Below are 20,691 nucleotides of genomic sequence, written 5' to 3'. Positions count from 1 at the left end.
CATTGTAGCCTCACATGAGTAATAGCTCATGTTCTAGGATGATATTTTTTGAGTATTTCACAATGGCTTCTTCAACTCCCAGAGCTAGTAATCACCAGAAAGTCAAAATGGTTTTGTTTCATTCTGTCTCAGCAATGCCTTTGTATTTCTATCAAGGGCTCTTTTATGTATAAATCAATGAAAATCATTCAGGCAAAAAGACAATTCCTTCTCTTCCAACTCCACCATTGTGTCATTCAAATATTAACATCCCTATACAAGTCCATTAGAAGGGTGAGAAAGTCTCTGTGGTGCTAAGAAAGCTTCCTCCAACAGGCTTCTTCTTGTTCAGAGATCTAGGGGCAAACTTTGCCCTTAGCCTCTGGCTCCATCACTGTCGGTAAAAGTTGGTCATATTAGCTGCATTAGAATCACTCATGTACAGCATTGCCCATATAACCACAGAGATCATTCCCAGTATTGACTGTTAAGCTTAATCTGAGTTACAGTTCGGGGTGTCATTTGAAGTGTAAGAGTCATAGTGGATCCTTGCAAGTGCCTTTCTCTCTACCTACCTGTTGGTCATCTCTGCAGTCACCATCTTTTGAACAGTTGCAATACCAGATCCTTTCTGAACAAGGTTCAGAGGTAATATCCAGCCTGTTGGGATGAGAAGGGTAAAGCTTTCCCTTTGAAGTACACACTTGTGTTTCACTGTACCTCTCAGTGGTTTTTTAAAATTTTTAATCAGATGAGAAAAATTTCCTCCTCCTCCAAATAATTCTGGATTCCAGAACCCGTTAAAGGGGTGCCTGATTGTTTTTATGTAATGGCCAGTGTTTAACCAGCTTGTATGGACTCGAGACATCCTAGAAGTTGTTTTGAGGGCAGTCATCCCTGTAAGACCCATTCTTTTTCTGTTACTTCAAGGAATAACATTAGGCTCAGTTTTTCCTCATGAACAAGGGGACTTTTCAAGAAGGTGACAAGGTCCCACATGGTTCTCACTGAGAAAGCCACATGCTGTCATAGATAGGTTGACATGTCCTGTGGGTTTTTTTCACCCAGGATTTTATTTCCTTTCAGTAAGGTCAGTCTGAAAATGGTTTGGAAATGGTTACCTAGATGTAGGCTGTACAAAATCAGCAGGATCAAAGACCTAAAGAAATTAAATCCCCTGTGACCACATGGAACATCCTTATTAGTTCATGACAGTTGCATCACAGAAAGAAAACACTGCACATCCCAGTACATTTAAGTACAAATACTGCTGTAAGGTCACAAGTCAAGGTAGTTTTAACACCGGTCCTGCTTCAGAAGAAAGCTGCATCTTTTTCTTACTGTTTTTTTCCTTAAGTGTTGACATTGTTTGCCCTGAGAATAGTATATGTTGCTTCTGGAAAGCTTATGACATAGAATATATGAAGTTTAAACAATCAGGAGATTGTTAAAGAGCCATTTGCTTCATTATTCCACCTCAACTGTTACCAGTTTTTGGAAACATTTTTCACAAAAATCTGCTCTGTCTGAAAGATGGTGGTGCATTTTTTCAAGAATACATGGAATAAATCTGGACAGATTGGTGGACAAAGAATTTTGTAGTAGTTCGTACCAAAACAGTTCAATGCTGATCCATCCTGTAGTTACAAAAATTGAGCTTGAAGTCTTGAAGAAGACAAATTGAGTCATGATTTCCATGTTTCAGTTTTATACAGTAGGCCATCCTGTCAGCACTAGCACTGCCTTAAAATCAGCAGATAGTTTATGTTCATGCTTTTCACTGTACTGCCATTTGTGTCATCTCAGCTTTGTTGCTTGAGGCAGGCACTTGGCTTTTCTTTTCCTTACTTTGAGAATAAGTTAATGAAATGAAGAACAACATCTTTCCTATCAAAATGTCCAAAATACTTGCAGAGCATTTTGTTTTCATATCAACAGTTCTTTCACAACTAATGATAGATAACCATGGGTTAGGTAGGGTCTGCTTTCTTTCTTATTTCTGGTAGTTAATTAATCAAAGAGTTTTTCCCATTGTACATCTGTTTAGTTGAATTCAGTTGTTTGGGGTTTTTTGACATGGGCTAAATGTGAGTGACTGTTTCATCTCTCTTTTTTTTTTTTTTTTTTTTTCTTCTCTTTAACCAATCAATGTGCCACCAGTGTATAAGAAAATGGTGTTAATTTTGCTGGAGTGTAAGTTAATAGATTTTTGTCTCTAAATCCCCTGTGGGTTTTTGGTGTGGTTTTTTTTGTTGTTGTTGTTGGTTTTTTGTTTTTTTTTTTTTTTTAAGAGATGCTAAATTTTGTCAAAGCTAAAACATGTTTAGGCCTTGATGTGACCAAAGCAAATTTGGTTCCAGGGTCATCTCTGATTGTTCACAAGGCTTTGATCCCTCCTGATTTTTAAAGGTTTGCTGTATTAGCTCTCTACATCCTGGGAACATTTAACTTTAGAGCAGAACTGCTGATTTACTTTCTTGAAATAAAGGAACATTCTCTTTTTTCAGTAAGATTTTTTTTTAGCTAATTAGTAGAAATTACTGCCACATATATTCTTCCAAGTGTTCTGTTCCCAGCATTTCAGAGCTGTCACTTATTTTCTTTTTTACTATACAAGTGAGATATAGTCTGATATTCTAGAGTAAGGACAGACAACTTTAATTGTTGAAGGCCTTTCTAGCCTTTCTTCTTTTTTTGCTTAATTACCTCCAGGCAATCTTCTTTCCATGTTTTTGCATATCACAGTTGAGAAAAATGAAAGACAACAGAATACCTTCATATCTACCACTGTTGTCTTTTTCCACTTAAAACTCTAGAGTTGAGTTTTAACTGAAATAGCAGTGTGAGCATTTAGCTTTATATGGCAGGCTTAGAGCTAAGGGAGAAAAGGACTTTTTAACCATTTTAGACAGGAGAGGAAAATCAACTGTTCTCAACTGATAGGATTGTTAAATACTTGTTGTTAGAGTGTACATGTAAACTTAATATAACCTTGAAAAAATTATGGCCAGTGACAAGCAACTTTTTTTCCAAATAATGAAAACGTTAACTATTGGGGAAATGCGAATGCTTTTTTAATTGGTCACTTATGTTTTTAACATCTTGTAGTTCACTGGAATAGACTGTCAGTACTCAGCTTAAAACAATACTGAAAGGGGCTCAGGAATCACCACTTAGTATTTTAGTGGACTTAACCTTGAAAATGTTGTGGAGTTTTTCATCTGTGTTGCCACAATATCACAAAAATTTGCCCTTAAATACAGACTGATAGAAACAAGATATTATTAAATAAAAAATGTGAAGATAATGGAAATAAGACAAATATATAATTTTTCTAAGTTCTGAAATAGAATTGGCATTCATCTGTGTACTGATGAACACAGATGAGATTTCACCTGCTCAGGGAAATGGGGGAAAAGTATGAATTATCAAGTACATGACAAAGCATGGAACTCAACATGTGCACATTTCTGGAATTATAACAATATGCAACCCATTGCTTTGCAGCATTGTTGCTATTCAGGATATAATTTTGAAAGATACAAGATGCGTGTGTTGGTATTCATTGAGTAGGAATATAATGTAATTACCAAACACAGAGAATCTCGTTATTTGGAAGACTATATGTAAAAATGCATGAATAAAGTAAATAAGGAGGACACATCCTTATTTAGTGCTTGACATAGAATTATGTAGGTTGGGAAAAGACCCTTAAGATCATTGTGTCCAGTGGTACTACCAAGTCTACCTACCATTAAACCAAGTCCCTAAACATACCTACGCATCTTTTAAATACCTCAGGGATGGTGACTCAACCACTTCCCTGGGCAGCCTGTTCCAGTGCTTGGCAACTCTCTGAGTGAAGAACGTTTTTCTAATACCCTATAAAAACCTTTCTGGAATGCAGTTTAATTTAGTGTACAAGAAGTAGTTTGGTCTGAAAATGTCAGTAGCATGGGTTTAGAAGAAAGTGCAGGAAGGGTAAAAAATTGACCTTGATGAGGTTTAAGAATTTTAATTTATTCAGCTTATCTGCCCCCAGATAAGATGAAGAAGAAACTGTGAAAAGGAAAGATGCTAACAGTGGAAGCTCTTTCAGTCTTGCAGTTATATCATCTAAGTGAAATAAGACAAACTCACTCTTGAAAAGTGGCTCATGAATTTAGAGGAAATTTTAAGATATCTCCACAACCTATTAGAGATACAGTGTGTTTGGTAATTATTTGGATTTTTTTTTTTTGTTAGATGCCTTTTGGAATGATCTTTCTAGGACTTATTTTTCCCTGGGTGTTGGGGGTTGTTTGTTTCCAGATTTTTTTTTTAATATATATGTCGTTCCTCTTTCTCCAGCCATTGCAACCTTTGGGCAGAGATTGCCAACTGAAGTTGAGTGTGATTCACAGCCTAAAATATATAAGTATACATGCTAAAGTACATTGTCCTTGTATACTGGAGAACATACTGCCCTGTAACCATAGCCATGGGGTGACCCTTAAACTGCAGATGGGACAGGCACAAGTGTGATGCTTCATTGTGTGGTGGCAATCACATAATAGATTGTAATTAGCATGGAGGACAGAAGAAGCTGATTTTTTAATTTCCCCACTCTAATGCATAGTGTTTTTCTTCTGATCTGATTCACCTGGAACTGCTTACAAGGAAGAGGCAGTGTTGTTTGAGGGAGTGCCTCTTAGCAGAGTGCTGTGATCAATGAGTTTAACATGATTTACTGCCAGCATTTGAGAAGGTGCTTCCAAAATTTTAGATAAATTCAGTGAACTGTGTTCTTGTGGTGCTGAGTTAAGCTATTAAGTTGTTCCTTCTGATTTATATATTTGAAAGAACAGATATGTTGCCCTAGAGAATAAGTATCCCAATTTTGCTATTTTAACAGTTGATCATTTAGTGCACTTCATAGTAGAAGGGAGTTGGACCTCACATGCAGAAAAGAAGTCTGGGTACCAATGCTTAAATCTAGTAAGCTGCTTCTGCATCTTTTATAGATAGCAATGAAGAGACATTTAGAATACTGGATAGATTTTTGGTAATGAAAATGTACTTTTTGCATTGTTGGTCTCCATGGCTGGAAAATTAAATATTTGAATAGATGATTTAAGAACACAAATGTGAACTCTGACACCAAAACTGCTACTTACAAATATTACTCATTCCAAACTTCTTAATGAGTTTGATTTCCTATTGAACTAAATAATCTTTCTTTTATTTCTTTAGAGGGAAATCCGCTTGTCCAAGCAATACCTTAACTTCTGTGCTAGATAAAGAAATGGAGAGCAGTCCTGCACCTCCTCTTCTTCATTACAAACAAACAGATAAGTAAGGAATTTGGATTTAAAACCTTATTCTTCAATTTTGTGCTGAGTTCCCCAAGGAACATATTCCTGAGCTTCAACTTCATATGCCCTGTTTCTGCTTTTTTTCCCTTTTTTCTGCTGTGGAGCTTGCAGCATGCAGTAAGATGTTCTTTCCACAGAAGTAAGCCTGAAATTAAATGATAAGAAAACGTAGGATTGGCCATGTGGTATTGGGGTAGTAGTATAACAAATATTATCAGATTTTAAAATTATTTTGTAATAAATATTGGATAGTTGGGAAGAGAGTGCTGTTTTGGAGGTTTGGGATTCTTGGTTTTTTTTACCTTTAACCAAAAGTAATGTCTTACTGGCATAAGATAATTTATTTGGACTGGTACTAAATGAATTTTTCTTGTGTATATATGACTACACAGTTGATTAAAGGTGAACTACAATTTTTGTCAGAGAGTGAGAATTACTCGAGACGGGATATATAAGGCATCTTGGTGAATAGTCTTAAAAGGACAGTCTTTATGTTGTATGACCTGCCAGCTTCAGATAATTGTAGTTATCTCATAGTTAGACTTATTTTTAATGGGTGGTTTGTTATTTGTTTGGGTTTACCTTTCAGAAGTGTTTTCCTCCCAAATTTTTCACAGATGAGCATCTGAAATCATGCTTGAGTACCTTTTGCAGAAAGGGGCTGCTTAATGTTGCAGTAACTGCTGTTGATAGGTGCTGCTGGAATACAAACTAGACTGTTCTGAAAAAAATTAAATAGTTTCAGAGCTAAGCATCTAGAGCAAAACATATTTTAGAAGGATTGCTTAAGGTGTAACTCAGTCTCAGTTATAATAGGTTGTTACTGTTCATTTCCACTTCTGTGGGATTGCTGTCTTCAGTGACCCTGATTAATGCTATGGAGTTACGTAGCAAAATTAAAGAAAGGATCTTAGCCATTTATTTTTCATTACTAGAAGTAAAGTTTCTTTAGAAATTCTTAATTCTACAAAACCTTTTGGAAGATCTCATACTGTCTTACTGAAAAAAAAAATCTTTACAGTGTTTGGATTTGCTGTGACCATGTATTTTTTGTTACTTTTGCTTTAAAAAGCAAGCAGGTTTGATCATCAGCTCACTTCAATAGTATTTATTTTGCTATTTCCTTTAAAAAGGCATTTTGAACGTTTAGTCTCCAGTACAGTATCATTTTTGTAACAAATATTACTGGTAAATTACATTTTCTGGTAAAACCCCAAAAGGAATTTTAGACACATGTTGATGTACATTAATTTAATCAGTCATATTTTTTTGTCAAAATTCAGTAAACAAAGGCTTTCTGAAGCATTAAAGTACTTTGAATAAAACTTAGTTTAGAAGTACATGCTATTGACCAATGCAGTGTGTATGTGCACACTGAGACATTATGTGAGTTTATGATTCAGTTTACTTTGTATCTTTTTTTTTCATGCATGTAATATCTAATATTCTTGTAATTTCAGGAGTAGTGGAAACAGTGGTTTGTCCAAACCATTAAAGGAAGAGCCAGTAATTGACTACTTTGATGTCCAGGACTGAAGTGATTGATGTAGAATCATTCAGATGAATCAGAATCACATAGATTATGATACAGAAGCTTAGAGGTGAAAATACAAAGTTATTGTGCGAGGTGCTTTTTTATTATCTGTCAAATGATCAGTTGTTCAACATATTCATAATTTAACATCTAAGTTAGATAGATATGCTAGTTTAAAAAGTTAAGCATTTCAACAGTTTATGTAAGTGCATAATACCTAATAGTAGTATGGGTTTTTAAATCTGGGTTTGGTGCAGTTTTGTATCTAATGTCCTGTCAGAATAATGTAGATTTTAATTGATGACTTTTAAGCAAGGGAACTAGGGGTAAGCAGATATATTTTTTGAATATTAAGAACGACAGTAAATCTCAAATATTTATTTTGATGTATCTCACACAACTTAAAATGGACTAGAAATAATCTGTGATATGAAAACTAGTTGGGATATTCTTAAAGTATTTTCATATTTTATTAATTCACTTCTGTGTTATTGTGGTAAATTTGAGAATTTGAGTTATTCTTCTACATGGAAAGAAATACAAAATTTAAGTATAAATATATACATAAATGCCTATTAAGAACACAGACTTGCTTTGGAATCTGAAGAACCAGTATTTGGGGAAGGTGAGGAATTAAAACTTACTCTAATTTATCTCAAATTTGATGTGTTTAAAAAGCAAAACAAGCAAAAACAAAGGAAAAAACCCAAACTAAACAACAACAAAACCAACCCCACAACATGAGATTACTACTACTACTACTACTACTACTACTACTTTTTTATACAAGACCTTGAACAAAATCAGACTTCATATATTATTTTGGTGTTCTGTGCATGTTTTTATTGTGGTTTATATTTTTTTCTGTACTGTGCAAGCTTTAGATGAATGTGTGAAGTTTGGTTTAATTTTGTTATGAATTTGGAATAAAACTTGTAAAATTTGTAAGTCCATCTGCCTAAACTATTTGGCAATGGAAGATCTTTGTTTTATGGGAAATGCCATTAACAAAATAGGATGACGGTTTAAACCCTGAAAGACACCTGAGTGATCTCATGATGGTGAATTGTTTCCAGGTCTTGATTTAAGATAGGTGAGTAGCTCTCTGGGAGAGGAGATTGTAGGTCTGATCAGAAGAGGTGGTACAGTTCTGAATTTGATTTGTATCTGTTCTCCTGAGGAGAAGCGTTTCTGTGTTAATAGCTTTTGGAACTTTGATGCTGATGCACTCTGTTTCTTGTTCCTTGTGGCTGCTACGTGTAATACTAGAGGTGAGTCCCCTATACAGCATCAGAGGCTGATGATAAAATGGGGCTCACTGTGTTGTAGTGTGAGATTTGTTGCCAAAAAATGAAAGGCATTTACTCATGCTTAGATTCACTTTGAAGTTGTCATATGACCCTGAGCCTTAACCATGAAGCACTCCATGGCTACATTTCAAATGAACAGCTCAAGAAACATGGAAGAACAAGGAGTAGAAAACTCACAAACCATATGTGCCCCCCAAATGTTTTGAAAATAAAATGCTTATTATTATTGTATATTTTTGTAGGAGTTTATTATTTCACATTTTTAAAAATGCAGTCTTAAATGTTACTAAGCATTTGAAATATTTCAGGTAAAACAGGTACCTTCAAGAGTGTTCAAGCTTTTAATTTGTATGTAGTGATTTAAATTTGCTTTACTTTTTTTGTCTAATACTTTGTGAACAGAAATGAAAATTAAATCCCTATGTCTTACATTGTCCTTAATTTCTTAAGCAAATTATGGTTTGATTCTACATGGTGTATTGCTAAGTTTAGCTGAAGAAATAAGTTACTTCCAGGAATGTGTTTCTTCAGTCCCATCCGTGTGAGGACTGTATCTGTACCAGTGCTTGCAGACTAGTGCTGAGTCAATGTGGCCAAACAAAGACTATTCCTGGTTTTGGAACTCAGAGCTATGTTAATATAGCACTGATTTAAAGCTAGTAAGACCTCTAGGAAGAATATATATAGTTATGCTGCAAAGGTGGGTTCTAGACAGGAGCTGGCACACATGTCCATTGAACTGAGTCAGATGCATGTATACTGGAGCACACACAATTGGTTTACTATAGGTAGACCTAATATTACAGAAGATCAAAGTGGCTTAGTTGACAGTAAGTAGAATAAAGGTGAAGCCTACTAACTATTCACAGTTTCACATGAATATAGCCAAAACCATCACATTTGTGCCTCTGATTTGAAATTTAAAACCTAAAATGTTTTTGTAGCATTATTTTCAGCTCTATTTAGTGGACTTTTTATCAGATTATGGCATTAATATAAAAACTCAACATCTTTGGTGAGACACATTTCAGCAGTCAAGTTGCCACTGCTTGTAATAAGAAAATGGAAGTAATCTCAGTTTCTCAAGCTAAGATTAATAATTATTACCAAATCTGTCCATACTGAGAAGTCATACTTCTTATCACTTGCCTCTTAACTATGTGAATGTTAAAACATTTTTATAGATATGTTCCACATTTCTAAATAATGACTATTGGATCCATACCTGCAGTAATGAAGCAATTCACAAGTACCAAATCTTTTTTTTTAAAATGTATTTTAGTAACTTGGTTAAAAATATGATACCATATGTTTACCTGTGAAAGTGATTTTCCCCTCAACTACACAGCCTTAAGAAGGAATTAGCCTTAAGAAGGAATTAGCAAAGACTAACAGTGGTGCTGTTCTTTCTGTTTTGCTTTGCTTTTGCTGCAATGTATCAGTGACTTTCATATGAAATATGGAATAGAAATAAAGGCAGGAGTTTTGATATATGTGATAACTGAGCTTCATATTGCACGTGTGCCTTGTGGAAATATTTTTCAAATAGTTATTTTTAAAATCTGAGCTGGTGTTTACACCTTTTATCTAATAGAAAAATAAATAGATGAAAGAAATCTTTGCATCAGTGAAGTCAGTGGCAAAAATCATGGTGACATCACTGTAACTTATGACTTCAGCTTCAGTATGCTAGCAGTTTTCCACAGCTCTAAGAATAATATTGTCTCCTGTAAATATATTTGAAGAAAGTACTTCTCAGTGAGCATCTTTTGAAATAACTTATACAATACCAGTTGGAATTCATGCAACTTCATTAAGTGCTTTTAAAATTGTGTTTAAAATAGGCAGATAGTTTGGCATTTGGGCTGTGCTGTTGCCTGTCTGTATGGCTTAACATATTTTAAGTGTTACGAATATTCAGTATTTGGGTTTAACATAAAATTGTTTAAGATACATAAGTAAACTTCAAGATCACTTGTTTCTGTGGCAGTTTTTACAGTATCTGCCTCAAAATGTGCAAAGTAATGTTTTTCTACAACACTTGTCATTTGTTGAAAGATTTATATTTAACTTGATTTTGTCAAGTTACTGATGTAAAATTACTTTCTTTACAAACCCAAAATAAATCTAAATTTAAAGTTCAGTGTTTTTGAAATGTTGGCAAACTTCATCTTGGTATTTAAGAGTTGGAAGACTGAGACATCACAGAGAAACAAGTGTAAAGATTTAAACGGAGATTTGGGAAGTTCCTTTTCTTCAAATTTTTAAATAAAGTATGTGGTTTCCTGGAATTGAAGTGATTTTTAAATGAATACTGTGTGAAGAGTAAAGCAAATAAAGAGGGCTCCCCAGAAAATGGAGAGTATGCTGCCTTCTTGAAATTCAGAGCTACAGGAGAGATGATTCTGGATAGAAATGTGCATTTTGGTTATATGAAAAACCCTTTATTATGTCAGCCTAAATGCTACTTGTCAATAAAATACATTATTTTAACTTACGGTCCTTTCATTGTTGTTTGTTCACCATTAAATGGTAATGGTGACTGTAAGGCAGATGATGGGAGGGGAAGTGAGGACTAATGTAACATTAAAGTTCTGTGGGCATTAGATACAACAAATTCAGGATGATATATGAGGGGTGGAGGGATGATGTAAAAACTCTGCCATCACAGTTCAGTAAATGATGGGAAGACTCAAAAAGCAAGCAGTCTGAAAAATCAGAAGTTTTAAGTAATTTGAACTGGCTCCTCCCTAAACTTTTAACCCAGGTCATGCATTTCCAGCAAAATCCTGACTTGATATTTCAGTTGAAGTGCGAGTTGACTCATAGAAATTCAGGAAGTGATCTGAGATTGAAGAGTCTTGAAAGATTAAAACCTTTTAGCTTGCTACTCCAACTGCCTTTAAGTTTCAGGATATTTTTGGAAGATGAGGATGGCACGTTGCAGGTGTACAAGCATTGGAAAACATGTTAACTGGAAATTTTGCCTGAAATAAACACCTGCACTTCAGTTTGGTGTGTCATGGACTAGAGGGAGACCAAATACGTCTTCCTTGTTAGTGTGTGCAAACGGCAGCAGAAGAGACAGTCAGTTTTGCTTTCTGTTCACTTTTCCATGTTTGGAAAAGGTTTAGATAGATACTATTGTTCAAATATTGGGTTTCAAGTGTTTTAGCCTTTGTAGATACTGAATTCCCAGCAGAAGCCTTCATTCATATTTAACAAATGCTGCTCTTATCCTTTACTAAAATGTTGAATTATTAAGATGGTTGATGTGCAAATTTTTACGTGTATATACTTACTACTTAACTGTAAACCAGAATATTAGAGCCATTAGAAAGGGCTTATGTAGAGAGGCTGTATTTTGGACACTCCTGAGCTTTAGACCAGGTTTCTTAGTGTTTGTCATCTCAAGATTTTTGAAGAAAGTAGTGCAGTGTCTTGAGCAGATGGACATGTTGATACTGTCCTGCGAGAAGCAAGGTCCCAGAAGGATCCTAGGAATCTTTTGTTATTATGCATTGATAATAATGCTGTTTCAAGCAATGTATTTTTATTATGTTTCTAAGTCAAGGTGTCTAATTTAGAGTTTCTATGGGAAATACATGTCTCTTTCAAAACAGAAAGGTTTTTTTATCACTGAAAGAATATTTTTAAGAGTACAGATCAAGGCATTTCACCTTTCTGGTATTTCAGACAACCCTTTTACCAATTTAGGTGCCATTATGAGCTACTGCTGCCTTCTTTGTAGTTCTTTTCAGTGAAAGGAATAGGAGCAAAATACATCTGTTGTGTCAAACTCAGCTATGCTTGCCCTTCTCAACATTACTTTCTGTGAAATGTTCAGGAACTCCCCCCTAGTAAATGGTTTGGTTTTCTGATGGATCTAATGTGTGCTTACTCCAGCATCCAGTCATCTTACTACATTCACATTTAAAGTGTAGAAAATGTATTCTAGTCAGAGAACTAGAGGGCTTGATTTGTAAGGAGATGTAAGAAACTAAACTAAAAGCATCAGCATAAAGAAAAATCTATCTTAATAGAACTCTTTTTAGATGCTAGTCAAAAGGCTGTCTTTCAAAATGTGTATGTAGGGTAAGTTAACATGTTTTACTAGGGAGCATTACTTATAAATCTAAGTTCTAGGAAATAAAAGCTGTGGTGAAAACTGTGTTGGATGTTGGATATCACCTATCAAACAGGACAGTCAGGAAAGCACATTCTGTCCATTCAAGGCACCTAGACAGCTTACCTTTTTTTTTAACAAGCAATTCAAGGAATTTTCAGAATTTACTGCTATCACAGTAAGTTAGATGCCTCTTACAAAGAAATGCTGTTTCAGGAAGTACTAATAAAAATCTTCAGTCAGTGCAGTAACTCATGGTGAGTACTGACTCAGATTGGTGTTAAAATTCAGTATGTTGGCATCAAATAAATAGGTGCCAAACTTTCTAGTTAAGCGTGATTGCTTAACTAGAAGGACTAGGAAGGACAGTTCAGCAGCTTCAATTAAAGTCTTCTGCAATTTTAATTATATTCTATTGAAGTAGGCAGTGATTAAACAGGTATTGGATTGAAATACCAAATCGTTAATTTTTATATGAGGTGTATTTTTGGTAACATTATTAGGCATTTAAGGAGTGTATGTCTTGGCTGTCAGCTGATATCCAATTACTTACTAAGTGAGTAATATACTTACTAAGAACTGATAAAGCCCCATATGAAGTTAATTTTTTAGTCCATGGTTTTCCTGTTTCTTCCAGTCCTGGCCATGAGAAAGTATTATTAATCTTCAGCCTAAATGTCTACAAAGCCATGGACCTAGAATGGAATAACCTAATGCAGTTGTACAGGCTGGAGCTCGTTGTCTTGAGCAGCTTTATGTAAAAAGAACTGGGTGCCTGGGGATCCTGGTGGACAGCCAGTTAACTGTCATCACAAGCACAGCAGGCCGAAGGAAGCCATTACTCTCTTCTGTTCAGCACTTGTGAGATGACTTATGTAATACTGGGTCCAGCTGCAGGCTCTGCAGTATAAGAAAGGCCTTGACTGAAACAACTCAAGCAGAAGACCACGAGTTGGTCAGGAGGCAGGAGTACATGACGTGACATAATGGAGAGGTTGAAGGCACTGGATTTGTTCAGCCTCAGAAAGGAGAATACTGAAATCTTTACTTCTGTCCACACATACCTAACAGGACGTATAGAGAAGACAGATTCAGAGTGTACTGTAAAATGATGACTGTTGTAGATGTCGGCAAAGCCAGTGGGAAGAATGATGATGTCTGACTCCAGTTCAGAAGGCTGAATTATTTCTTTATTATAATTATGCTATAATACATTAATATACTATACAAAAGAGGATACTAAAAACTACGTGCTACTTTCTCTAACTATCATATCTAACTACTAACAACTCGTGACCCTGTTCACCAGAGTCCAGACACAGGTGGATCTGATTGGTCATCAGGCCCAAACAATCCACCATGATCCAGCCAAGCAATCACTCTAGGTAAACAATTCTCCAAACACATTCCACAAGAGAAAACAAGGAGCAGAAATAGAAATAGTTTTCTCTTTCATTTCTCTCTGTGTACATTCTTGAAAAATCCTGAGAGAGAGAGAAATGTTCTTGCCACAGGTGACAGGAAATACAAATTGAAACATGAGACATTATGACTTGATACTTTCATGAGGAAGGTGGTAAAATACAGGATGAGTTTAGTCAGATGTGTTACAGAATTGTCTTCTGTGAAGACATTAAGAACTCAACTGTATGAGATCCTGAACAACCTTCTTTAACTGGACATGCTTGGAGTAGGAAATTGGACTACATCACCTCCCTGAAATCTCTTCCAACCAATATGATCCTACAATTCATGGCCAACCTAAAGAAGCTATGCTTTTGACTCAAATTTGTCCCTGAGCTTTAGCAGTTCTTTTTCTACATATAATGTTAGCTGTCAAAGATGTGTGTAGAGACACATTAATAAAGTTCTCTCCATGTCTTTGCTGGGTTGTCTTGATCTCCTTGAGTTCCCTTTTGAATAGGCTGTTGATTCTCTTTATCATCTTAGTCTTTTTATTAATCTTTTTGAATGCAGCATATAGTCTCCAGAAATTATTAGCAATTCTATTAATATGCTAATATCTGTGCTACATTTTGGTTTTTTTTCAGAAAGATCATGATTGGTTAATTGATAGAAGAGGTAATTGTGCAGTCACATTGAAGTGTTCAATGCTAATAGCTTCTTGATGGTTGTTTTTTTTCCCAATTTGATAGCTCCTAATCTTTTGCAGTTGTTCATTCTGATACAGCTTTTCTAGTCTTCTAATGTTTGCCATTCAGTGGTTTTTTACACATATATGGGTAAAATATCTTCTTGTAGAACAGAAAGGAGTGAATGAAGGGAAATAAAGTTTCCATGTTTTCCTAGGATCTTATAATCTGTGTATGCAGTGTTGTAACTCAGTTATGATAAGGCTGTAATTTTTCAGTTGCTACAGATTCAGTTTGCAGATTCTGACTGTTGGGGAAGATGAAATAGCAAGGCCCTATAAATATGAGGGCCTGGCAAAAGAATCAGAGAATACAGATATCGAGATGAAAATGAGGTTTGAAATACCAAACCTTCATTACTGAGCATCCTGAAAACAATGATACAGCCAAGCTGAAAGCAATCCCCCCTTTCTGATAGATCCTAAGGTCAAATGGAATGTCCTGTCTCACCCCCCAATGTATGGTTCATCCCATACCTGTAACCCTCCCCTGAAGTATCCGATGTCTGTAACCCCATTGGCCCAAGTCCTGTCCCAGCCCACCTTGAAGCCCCCTGATAAGGTGTGGCCGAGGGACCGGATGCTCTCTCTCTCGGACCTTCCTGCTGGGACACCCACCTGGCACCATCTCTCTCTCTCTCTCTCTCCCCCCCCCGCTCTCCCCGGGCCTGCCACGAGTTGCGGCTAGCAGCTCTAAGCAGAGCCCTTCATCCTTTATAATAAACCCTATGCTCTAAAGACCGGGCCTCAGAGATCCTGCGTTACCACCCACCCAAACCGTCCTGGAGTCCAGCAGTCCCCGCACTGACTGTTACAGTTAAATTCAAATATTAATTTTGGGGATAACAATAAGAGCAGCAAATGTTAACATTTATTCTTTCTAAGTGAATGAAAAATTATTTTAGTGCTTCATAATATTTCTTTTGCATCAAAGAATGTATAAAATTGAAATAATTTAGAAACACTTTGGCTTGAAGAGAGAGCTCTTCATATTCTGAGATTAATGAAGCTTTCTTTAAGTGTTAGCTGATATTTAATTCCTTAATAAGTACATACTTTTAATGGCCAAACAGTCTCTGTCATCAAAAGCTAACTGAAGCAAGGTCAGTTTATTCTGTGGAGTGGACATCTTAACATCTATATCAAGAAGTTATAAAAAGGGCTTGTTTTCAGAAGCAAAATGATTTGCAGTTAGTGTAGTGATAGATGTTTTCCTCTTCACATGAATAAAAACTAAAAACTGCTACCCTGTAAAATATTTTCAAAACATTATCCATGTCTATAAATTGAAAATATAATTATGTGAAAGAAATTACTGTCAATAAAAACTACTTTACAACTATGGGCATTTAGAGCTAAGACTTCCCCTTTTTTCTACTAATGTCACAGTTGAAGAGTGCAGTTTTGGAATTACTCCATAGCACACTGGTTCTAATCAGTTACTGGTTCCTCTTTGGGTGTTTAGTTCAAATTCAGTGCACCAGTAATGTCAGGAATATTCTTTACTGGCTCTAGGTATTAGACTCCCTGATTGTTACTAGGTGGGAAGTTTGGCCATTGCAGGTGCAGAGTGGGAGTATGGGCCTCTATGAATCTATGACAGGAGTAGTTTTAGGAAAACAGATTGGGCAAGAGAGAAAAAGACATGGACTCAGAACATTACTGGTGGTTTTAATTCCAGATTTCCTGGAAGATTTTATTATACCTAGCAGTCTTTTTGTCATACAGATTGCCAAAAAAGATGGAGAACACTGGAAGAGTATGGGTTTGATTGATTTCTTGATGCTTGAAGATAAGAAAGTAGTAAGGAAGGTAGCATACATCTCTACCACTGTAGATGAATGACATGAAATTGGTCTGGAGTCATATGCATGGTATTGTTGAGCCTGGCATCCCCAGAATAGGTCTAAATTATAAGATGGCCAGGAAAAAGCAGTTAGGGCTGAGATAAAGGAGTAAGAAAGCAGGTGGGATAGCATATGTTCTCAGGAACAAAGGCATTGTGAATTCCAGCAGCCCAGGAGTTCATGAGGTATTCAGAGAAGGTAGTGACATGGAATGCAGAAAATGTTGCTCTGGCATTTTCAGATAAAAAGGGCAGAAAGGCATTGCTCTGCTTCTGGGAGAAAATTGTCTCACAGTGATGAGAAAAGAGGAGGACAAAGTGAGGAAAGGGATGCATATTCAGTAGTATTCCTGAGCATATTGCAGCCAGGACAGCAACCAACAATATATTTCAAAAACAAATTAAGCTGGCCCAGGCATTTGGGAAATGTGGGCAGACATTCTGGTGGCACAGTGAGGGACAAAATAGCTTGAAATAAGAATGGGAGATTAAGGCAAGCATGAGCTAATGACTGAAGACTGATGAATGGAGAAATACAGGTGAGTTATGCTTGAAGTTCATGATTGCACCAAAGGTGAAGAGGTTTTGTACGGTAGACAGTGGAAGGGAGGAGAGATTGGGATGATATATTTCTCCAGACTCTTTACATGATGTTTGTTACACTTTGATGGGGCATCATTGATGAAACCTCCCTCCCTTGCCAAATGTGAGGTGGACACTCAACCAGAGTCTGTATGGCCTGCTTTGAAGTATAAGATAAATCACAGAGGAGTAGATGGGAATATGATACACTAACAATCTAAGGGATTTTAGAAGTTCATTTCACAGTGGGCTCTGAGTTCTGACAGATTAGCCCAGGAGAAGCACAAAGTGCTTCTTGAGTCAAGCACCAGAAAACTTCCTGGTTTTAAGGTGGATATTGTGTCACGTAATAGCATGGAGTTACAACCTATCAAGAAACAGAAAAAAAAATAATTTAGAGGAAAAATTTTGTTTATCCTTAAGCCCAATGAATATTAGGGGGACCAGTGAATTCTGGTTGATTATCACTTGTCCTCTCACTGTATATATAAATTCCATGCTATTCTTGGAGAGCAGCCAGAGATGACAGAATGGATCCTGTGTTATCTCTGTGAGATACTGTTCCTTTCACTAAACATTATTCATACATTCCTGTGGTTATAGAACATCACTTACAAAAGACAGTAACTTAATACTTTCACTACTATTGATAAACCCCATGTGATTTTAATCTATTGAGATTTAAGTTCTAAGGCCAAGCACAGTGGTTGCTCAACAGCTTGTGCAGTTTTCAATGTAGATGAGCCCAATGCTAGAATTAACAAATTCAAAAGACTGCTCATGTTTTGGATTGTCCTAATGACTTTCTATTTGCTGTGCAGCACAGTAGAATTGTGGCTGGACTTCCAGTATTTACAGGGCAACAGAAAAGAAGACAAGTAGTATTGCTTGAATACACAGGGAGGGAAACTCCAGGAAACAAATTTCTCACTCTTATTACTGGAATGAGAGGACAAGCATTTGCACTTAATTAGCAATCCTATGAAATTCTTTAGTTTTGCTGCCATGGGTAACAACCCTAATAACCATGTAGTATATGCTACAACAGTGGTCTGGGTCATCTTGAGGCTGAAAAGCCAGACTGTCACACGAGGAGAGCTGTATTACAGAAATCCTTATGAGACCTGAAGGGCTTCTCATAAAACACCACATGAGCCAAGGCCGTGAATTGAATTTCAAGTTTCATTCTGAGAATGCTGGTTGTGGGGAAGCATCCTTTGCACACAGCTGTGGGGGAGATGACAGCTTGTAGGACTAATTGTAGTTGTCCTGGAAGCTTGTGATTTTGTTTGATGTTTCAAATGAAAATACTAAAAAGACTAAGAATGAAATAAAGACTGTACTGTTAGACCATAATTACTAATTATCAGAGAATAATTACTGTGGAAAACCAAGGCTCTGGATTGCAGTCTACAGATACATGGTCTGGAGACTACAGTTACCGCTGAAAACCCAAGGATGCCAAAAAATAGTGGGGTTTTTTGCAGAGCTGAAGGCCATGGTTGTTACTGGGTATGGAAGAGTAGCAGGCAAGGGAGAAGGCATAAAAATGCTGGTGTTGCAAATACTCTTGGCCCTGCAAAACATATAACATTGTTACAACAAAGACTGCTCATTAGTTAAGGCTAAAAAAATCTGCATCTTGAAAGAGAGTGTTTATGGCAACTGTAAGTCCCAGAAATGGGACTGAGTCTGCTGGGCAGTGGATGTGTGTCCTTCTAGGAAAGGAGTTCCTGGAAGGAACACCCTGGATACTGTGCTTACCTTATAGAACTGGGGGCTATACCCATTGTGAACAAGTTTACAATGACTGTATGTCTGCCAGGAGAGGCCACTGGCAGCATACATTATTGCTGAGGGGATATTTAAAAGCTCAGTGTTACTTTTATACCCAAATGTAGCAGAGGAGGTAGAGCAAGAGGCATGTGTGGAGGATATGCAGCAATGTTAATAGCACATCAGTGTTTGGAGCTAAGCAATATGTAGAAGAATAAAGATTTGTACATTTAGGTATCATTATTGGAATTATATGAAATGTTTTAACCACTCATGCCAACTGTTCAAAACTGGTGATTATGTTCAGCTTCATCTTGAAGCTCTCAACATGTACCATCCTCCATATTCTTCCACTACTAATTTAAGCAATATGAAAGCAGAAGAGTTTTAGACTGCATCAGTACCTCTCCTACAGAGTAAATGAGTTGTGGTTTTGATCAGATTTTCCTCTTGGCTATCATTACAACAAAAGAAGTTGGAAGTATAGGATGCAGAACTGTAGTCCGTCTGCCGCTTTAACCATAGTCAAAGAGGTACTTTTTAATTAAGCTAAATAATGGTAACAATAATCTTTGTTTTGCTGAGAGTCTCACAGGACTTAGAGAAGTGACGGATCTGATGTACATATGTAAATTTGTGCAAAAGAACTGCCTCACAAACTGGGGTGGTCTGTGCATAGGAAGGTCATACTGATTGATATATCCTTGCTTGAAGACCCACTGCATATTATATCATAGGGGGGAAAAGCGTTGGGGTATTTTTAAGCCAAACGGTCACCATATGTCTCCCAAGACCTCCTTCCTCCTTTCACATGATCAAAATTATCATAGGGTTAGGGAGGTCAGAAGGTTACTTAGGGCAGGAAAATTTTGTGCTGTATTTGTATTACAGGTAGTAACTGTCTATAAAGACATATTGCTAGCTGTACTTATCACATGACTCTGCAACTAATGTGAATGTGAAAGTAATTTGCCCAAGCTGCAGACTGATGTCTGGGAATGTTTGCAGAAGCACAAGGTCCTGGCTGTTAAAAAACAAACTGTTTATTTGGCTATGATTTTTTCATGAGAAATGAAAAGTTTGCATGGAAAACATCAAAGATAAAAATGCTAAAAAAGTGAAACATATTATGGACAGATCTGTAACCGAAACAAAACCTGTGCTTCATTCCCATGTCAAAAGAAAAAAGAGGCAGAGAAGTGCTATGTTTTTGATGACATAAAGTGTATGCAGGAAAGTGGGACTTCCAACTCTTATTTAGTACCATCATACTCAAGTCCCACACTATTCCATACAACCTCATTAAACACTTCCCTCTTCCCATTCTTTGATATAATACGGAGATATTGTTCCCTTAGCCTATAGACCACCCCTGCAAAATGTCTATAAAATATGTTAAAAATGTCTATTGAATTAATTTAGTCCATTACTTTGGGCTCTATTTCTTGCTGCTTATTACTGGGCACCAAAGCCAACTCAGGTCAAGTCACTGCTTCCCGTAAGGCTTCTCCTCAATTGCCTCAGGTCGTTTCTGCTGTACTAATTTCTGTACCACACAATTCAAATCATAGTTTACAACCATTTAAAGGTATATTCATTACAATCTCCATCCCTAGTCCTTTTGGGCCAGGTTATAGTGTTTTTAACACTGCAATGAACTCCTACCCTTGTCCGCAGCCTGGCTAAAAACAAAGGGTTCCCACTAGAGTCCGCTGTTGGTGTAGTCCACCTCACAGTCCTGCATGGGCTGCAGGAGATAACTGCTTCACCATGGTCTTCACTGTGGGCTGTGAGGGAATCTCTGCTGCCCCTGCTCCAATCTGGGGCCACACCCATGGGACAGTCCTCAAACTTCTCCAGTGTGGGGCCTTTGCACAGGTTCCACTTCTTCGCTAACTGCTCCAGCAGGGCCCCTCATGAGGTCACAAGGCCTTGTCAGCAAACCTGCTCCAATCACAGCATCTCATGGGGTACAGCCTTCTTCAGGCATTCACCTACTCAGGTGTAGGGTCCTCCATGGTATGCAGGTGGG

At 36.8% G+C, this 20,691-nt stretch overlaps 1 protein-coding gene and 1 long non-coding RNA gene across 4 annotated transcripts in view; one reads left to right on the top strand and one right to left on the bottom strand.

Moving 5' to 3' along the window:
- Positions 1–10,674, top strand: part of NFX1 (nuclear transcription factor, X-box binding 1) — a 98,185-nt gene extending 87,511 nt beyond the window's left edge. For all 3 annotated transcript variants that reach the window (XR_008435207.1, XM_053967502.1, XM_053967489.1), the window contains 2 exons: positions 5,212–5,313; positions 6,794–10,674. Coding sequence is in view for 2 of the 3 variants with exons in the window: in XM_053967502.1 (XP_053823477.1) it covers positions 5,212–5,313; positions 6,794–6,869 (178 nt within the window). In the remaining variant the exon portion in view is untranslated. The remainder of the gene's footprint in view (positions 1–5,211; positions 5,314–6,793) is intronic.
- LOC128801548 (uncharacterized) lies at positions 5,321–20,691 on the bottom strand. Its single transcript, XR_008435209.1, has 3 exons — positions 20,325–20,691; positions 5,916–6,054; positions 5,321–5,478 (listed from the first exon to the last, which is right to left on the bottom strand). It is a non-coding gene; the product is annotated as an uncharacterized LOC128801548 (long non-coding RNA).

Source organism: Vidua chalybeata, chromosome 1 (assembly GCF_026979565.1).
Source record: "Vidua chalybeata isolate OUT-0048 chromosome 1, bVidCha1 merged haplotype, whole genome shotgun sequence".
Classification (NCBI taxonomy): Eukaryota; Metazoa; Chordata; class Aves; order Passeriformes; family Viduidae; genus Vidua; species Vidua chalybeata.
The sequence above is the reverse complement of the archived record's forward strand: the minus strand, read 5'-3'. Positions and strand labels throughout refer to the sequence as shown.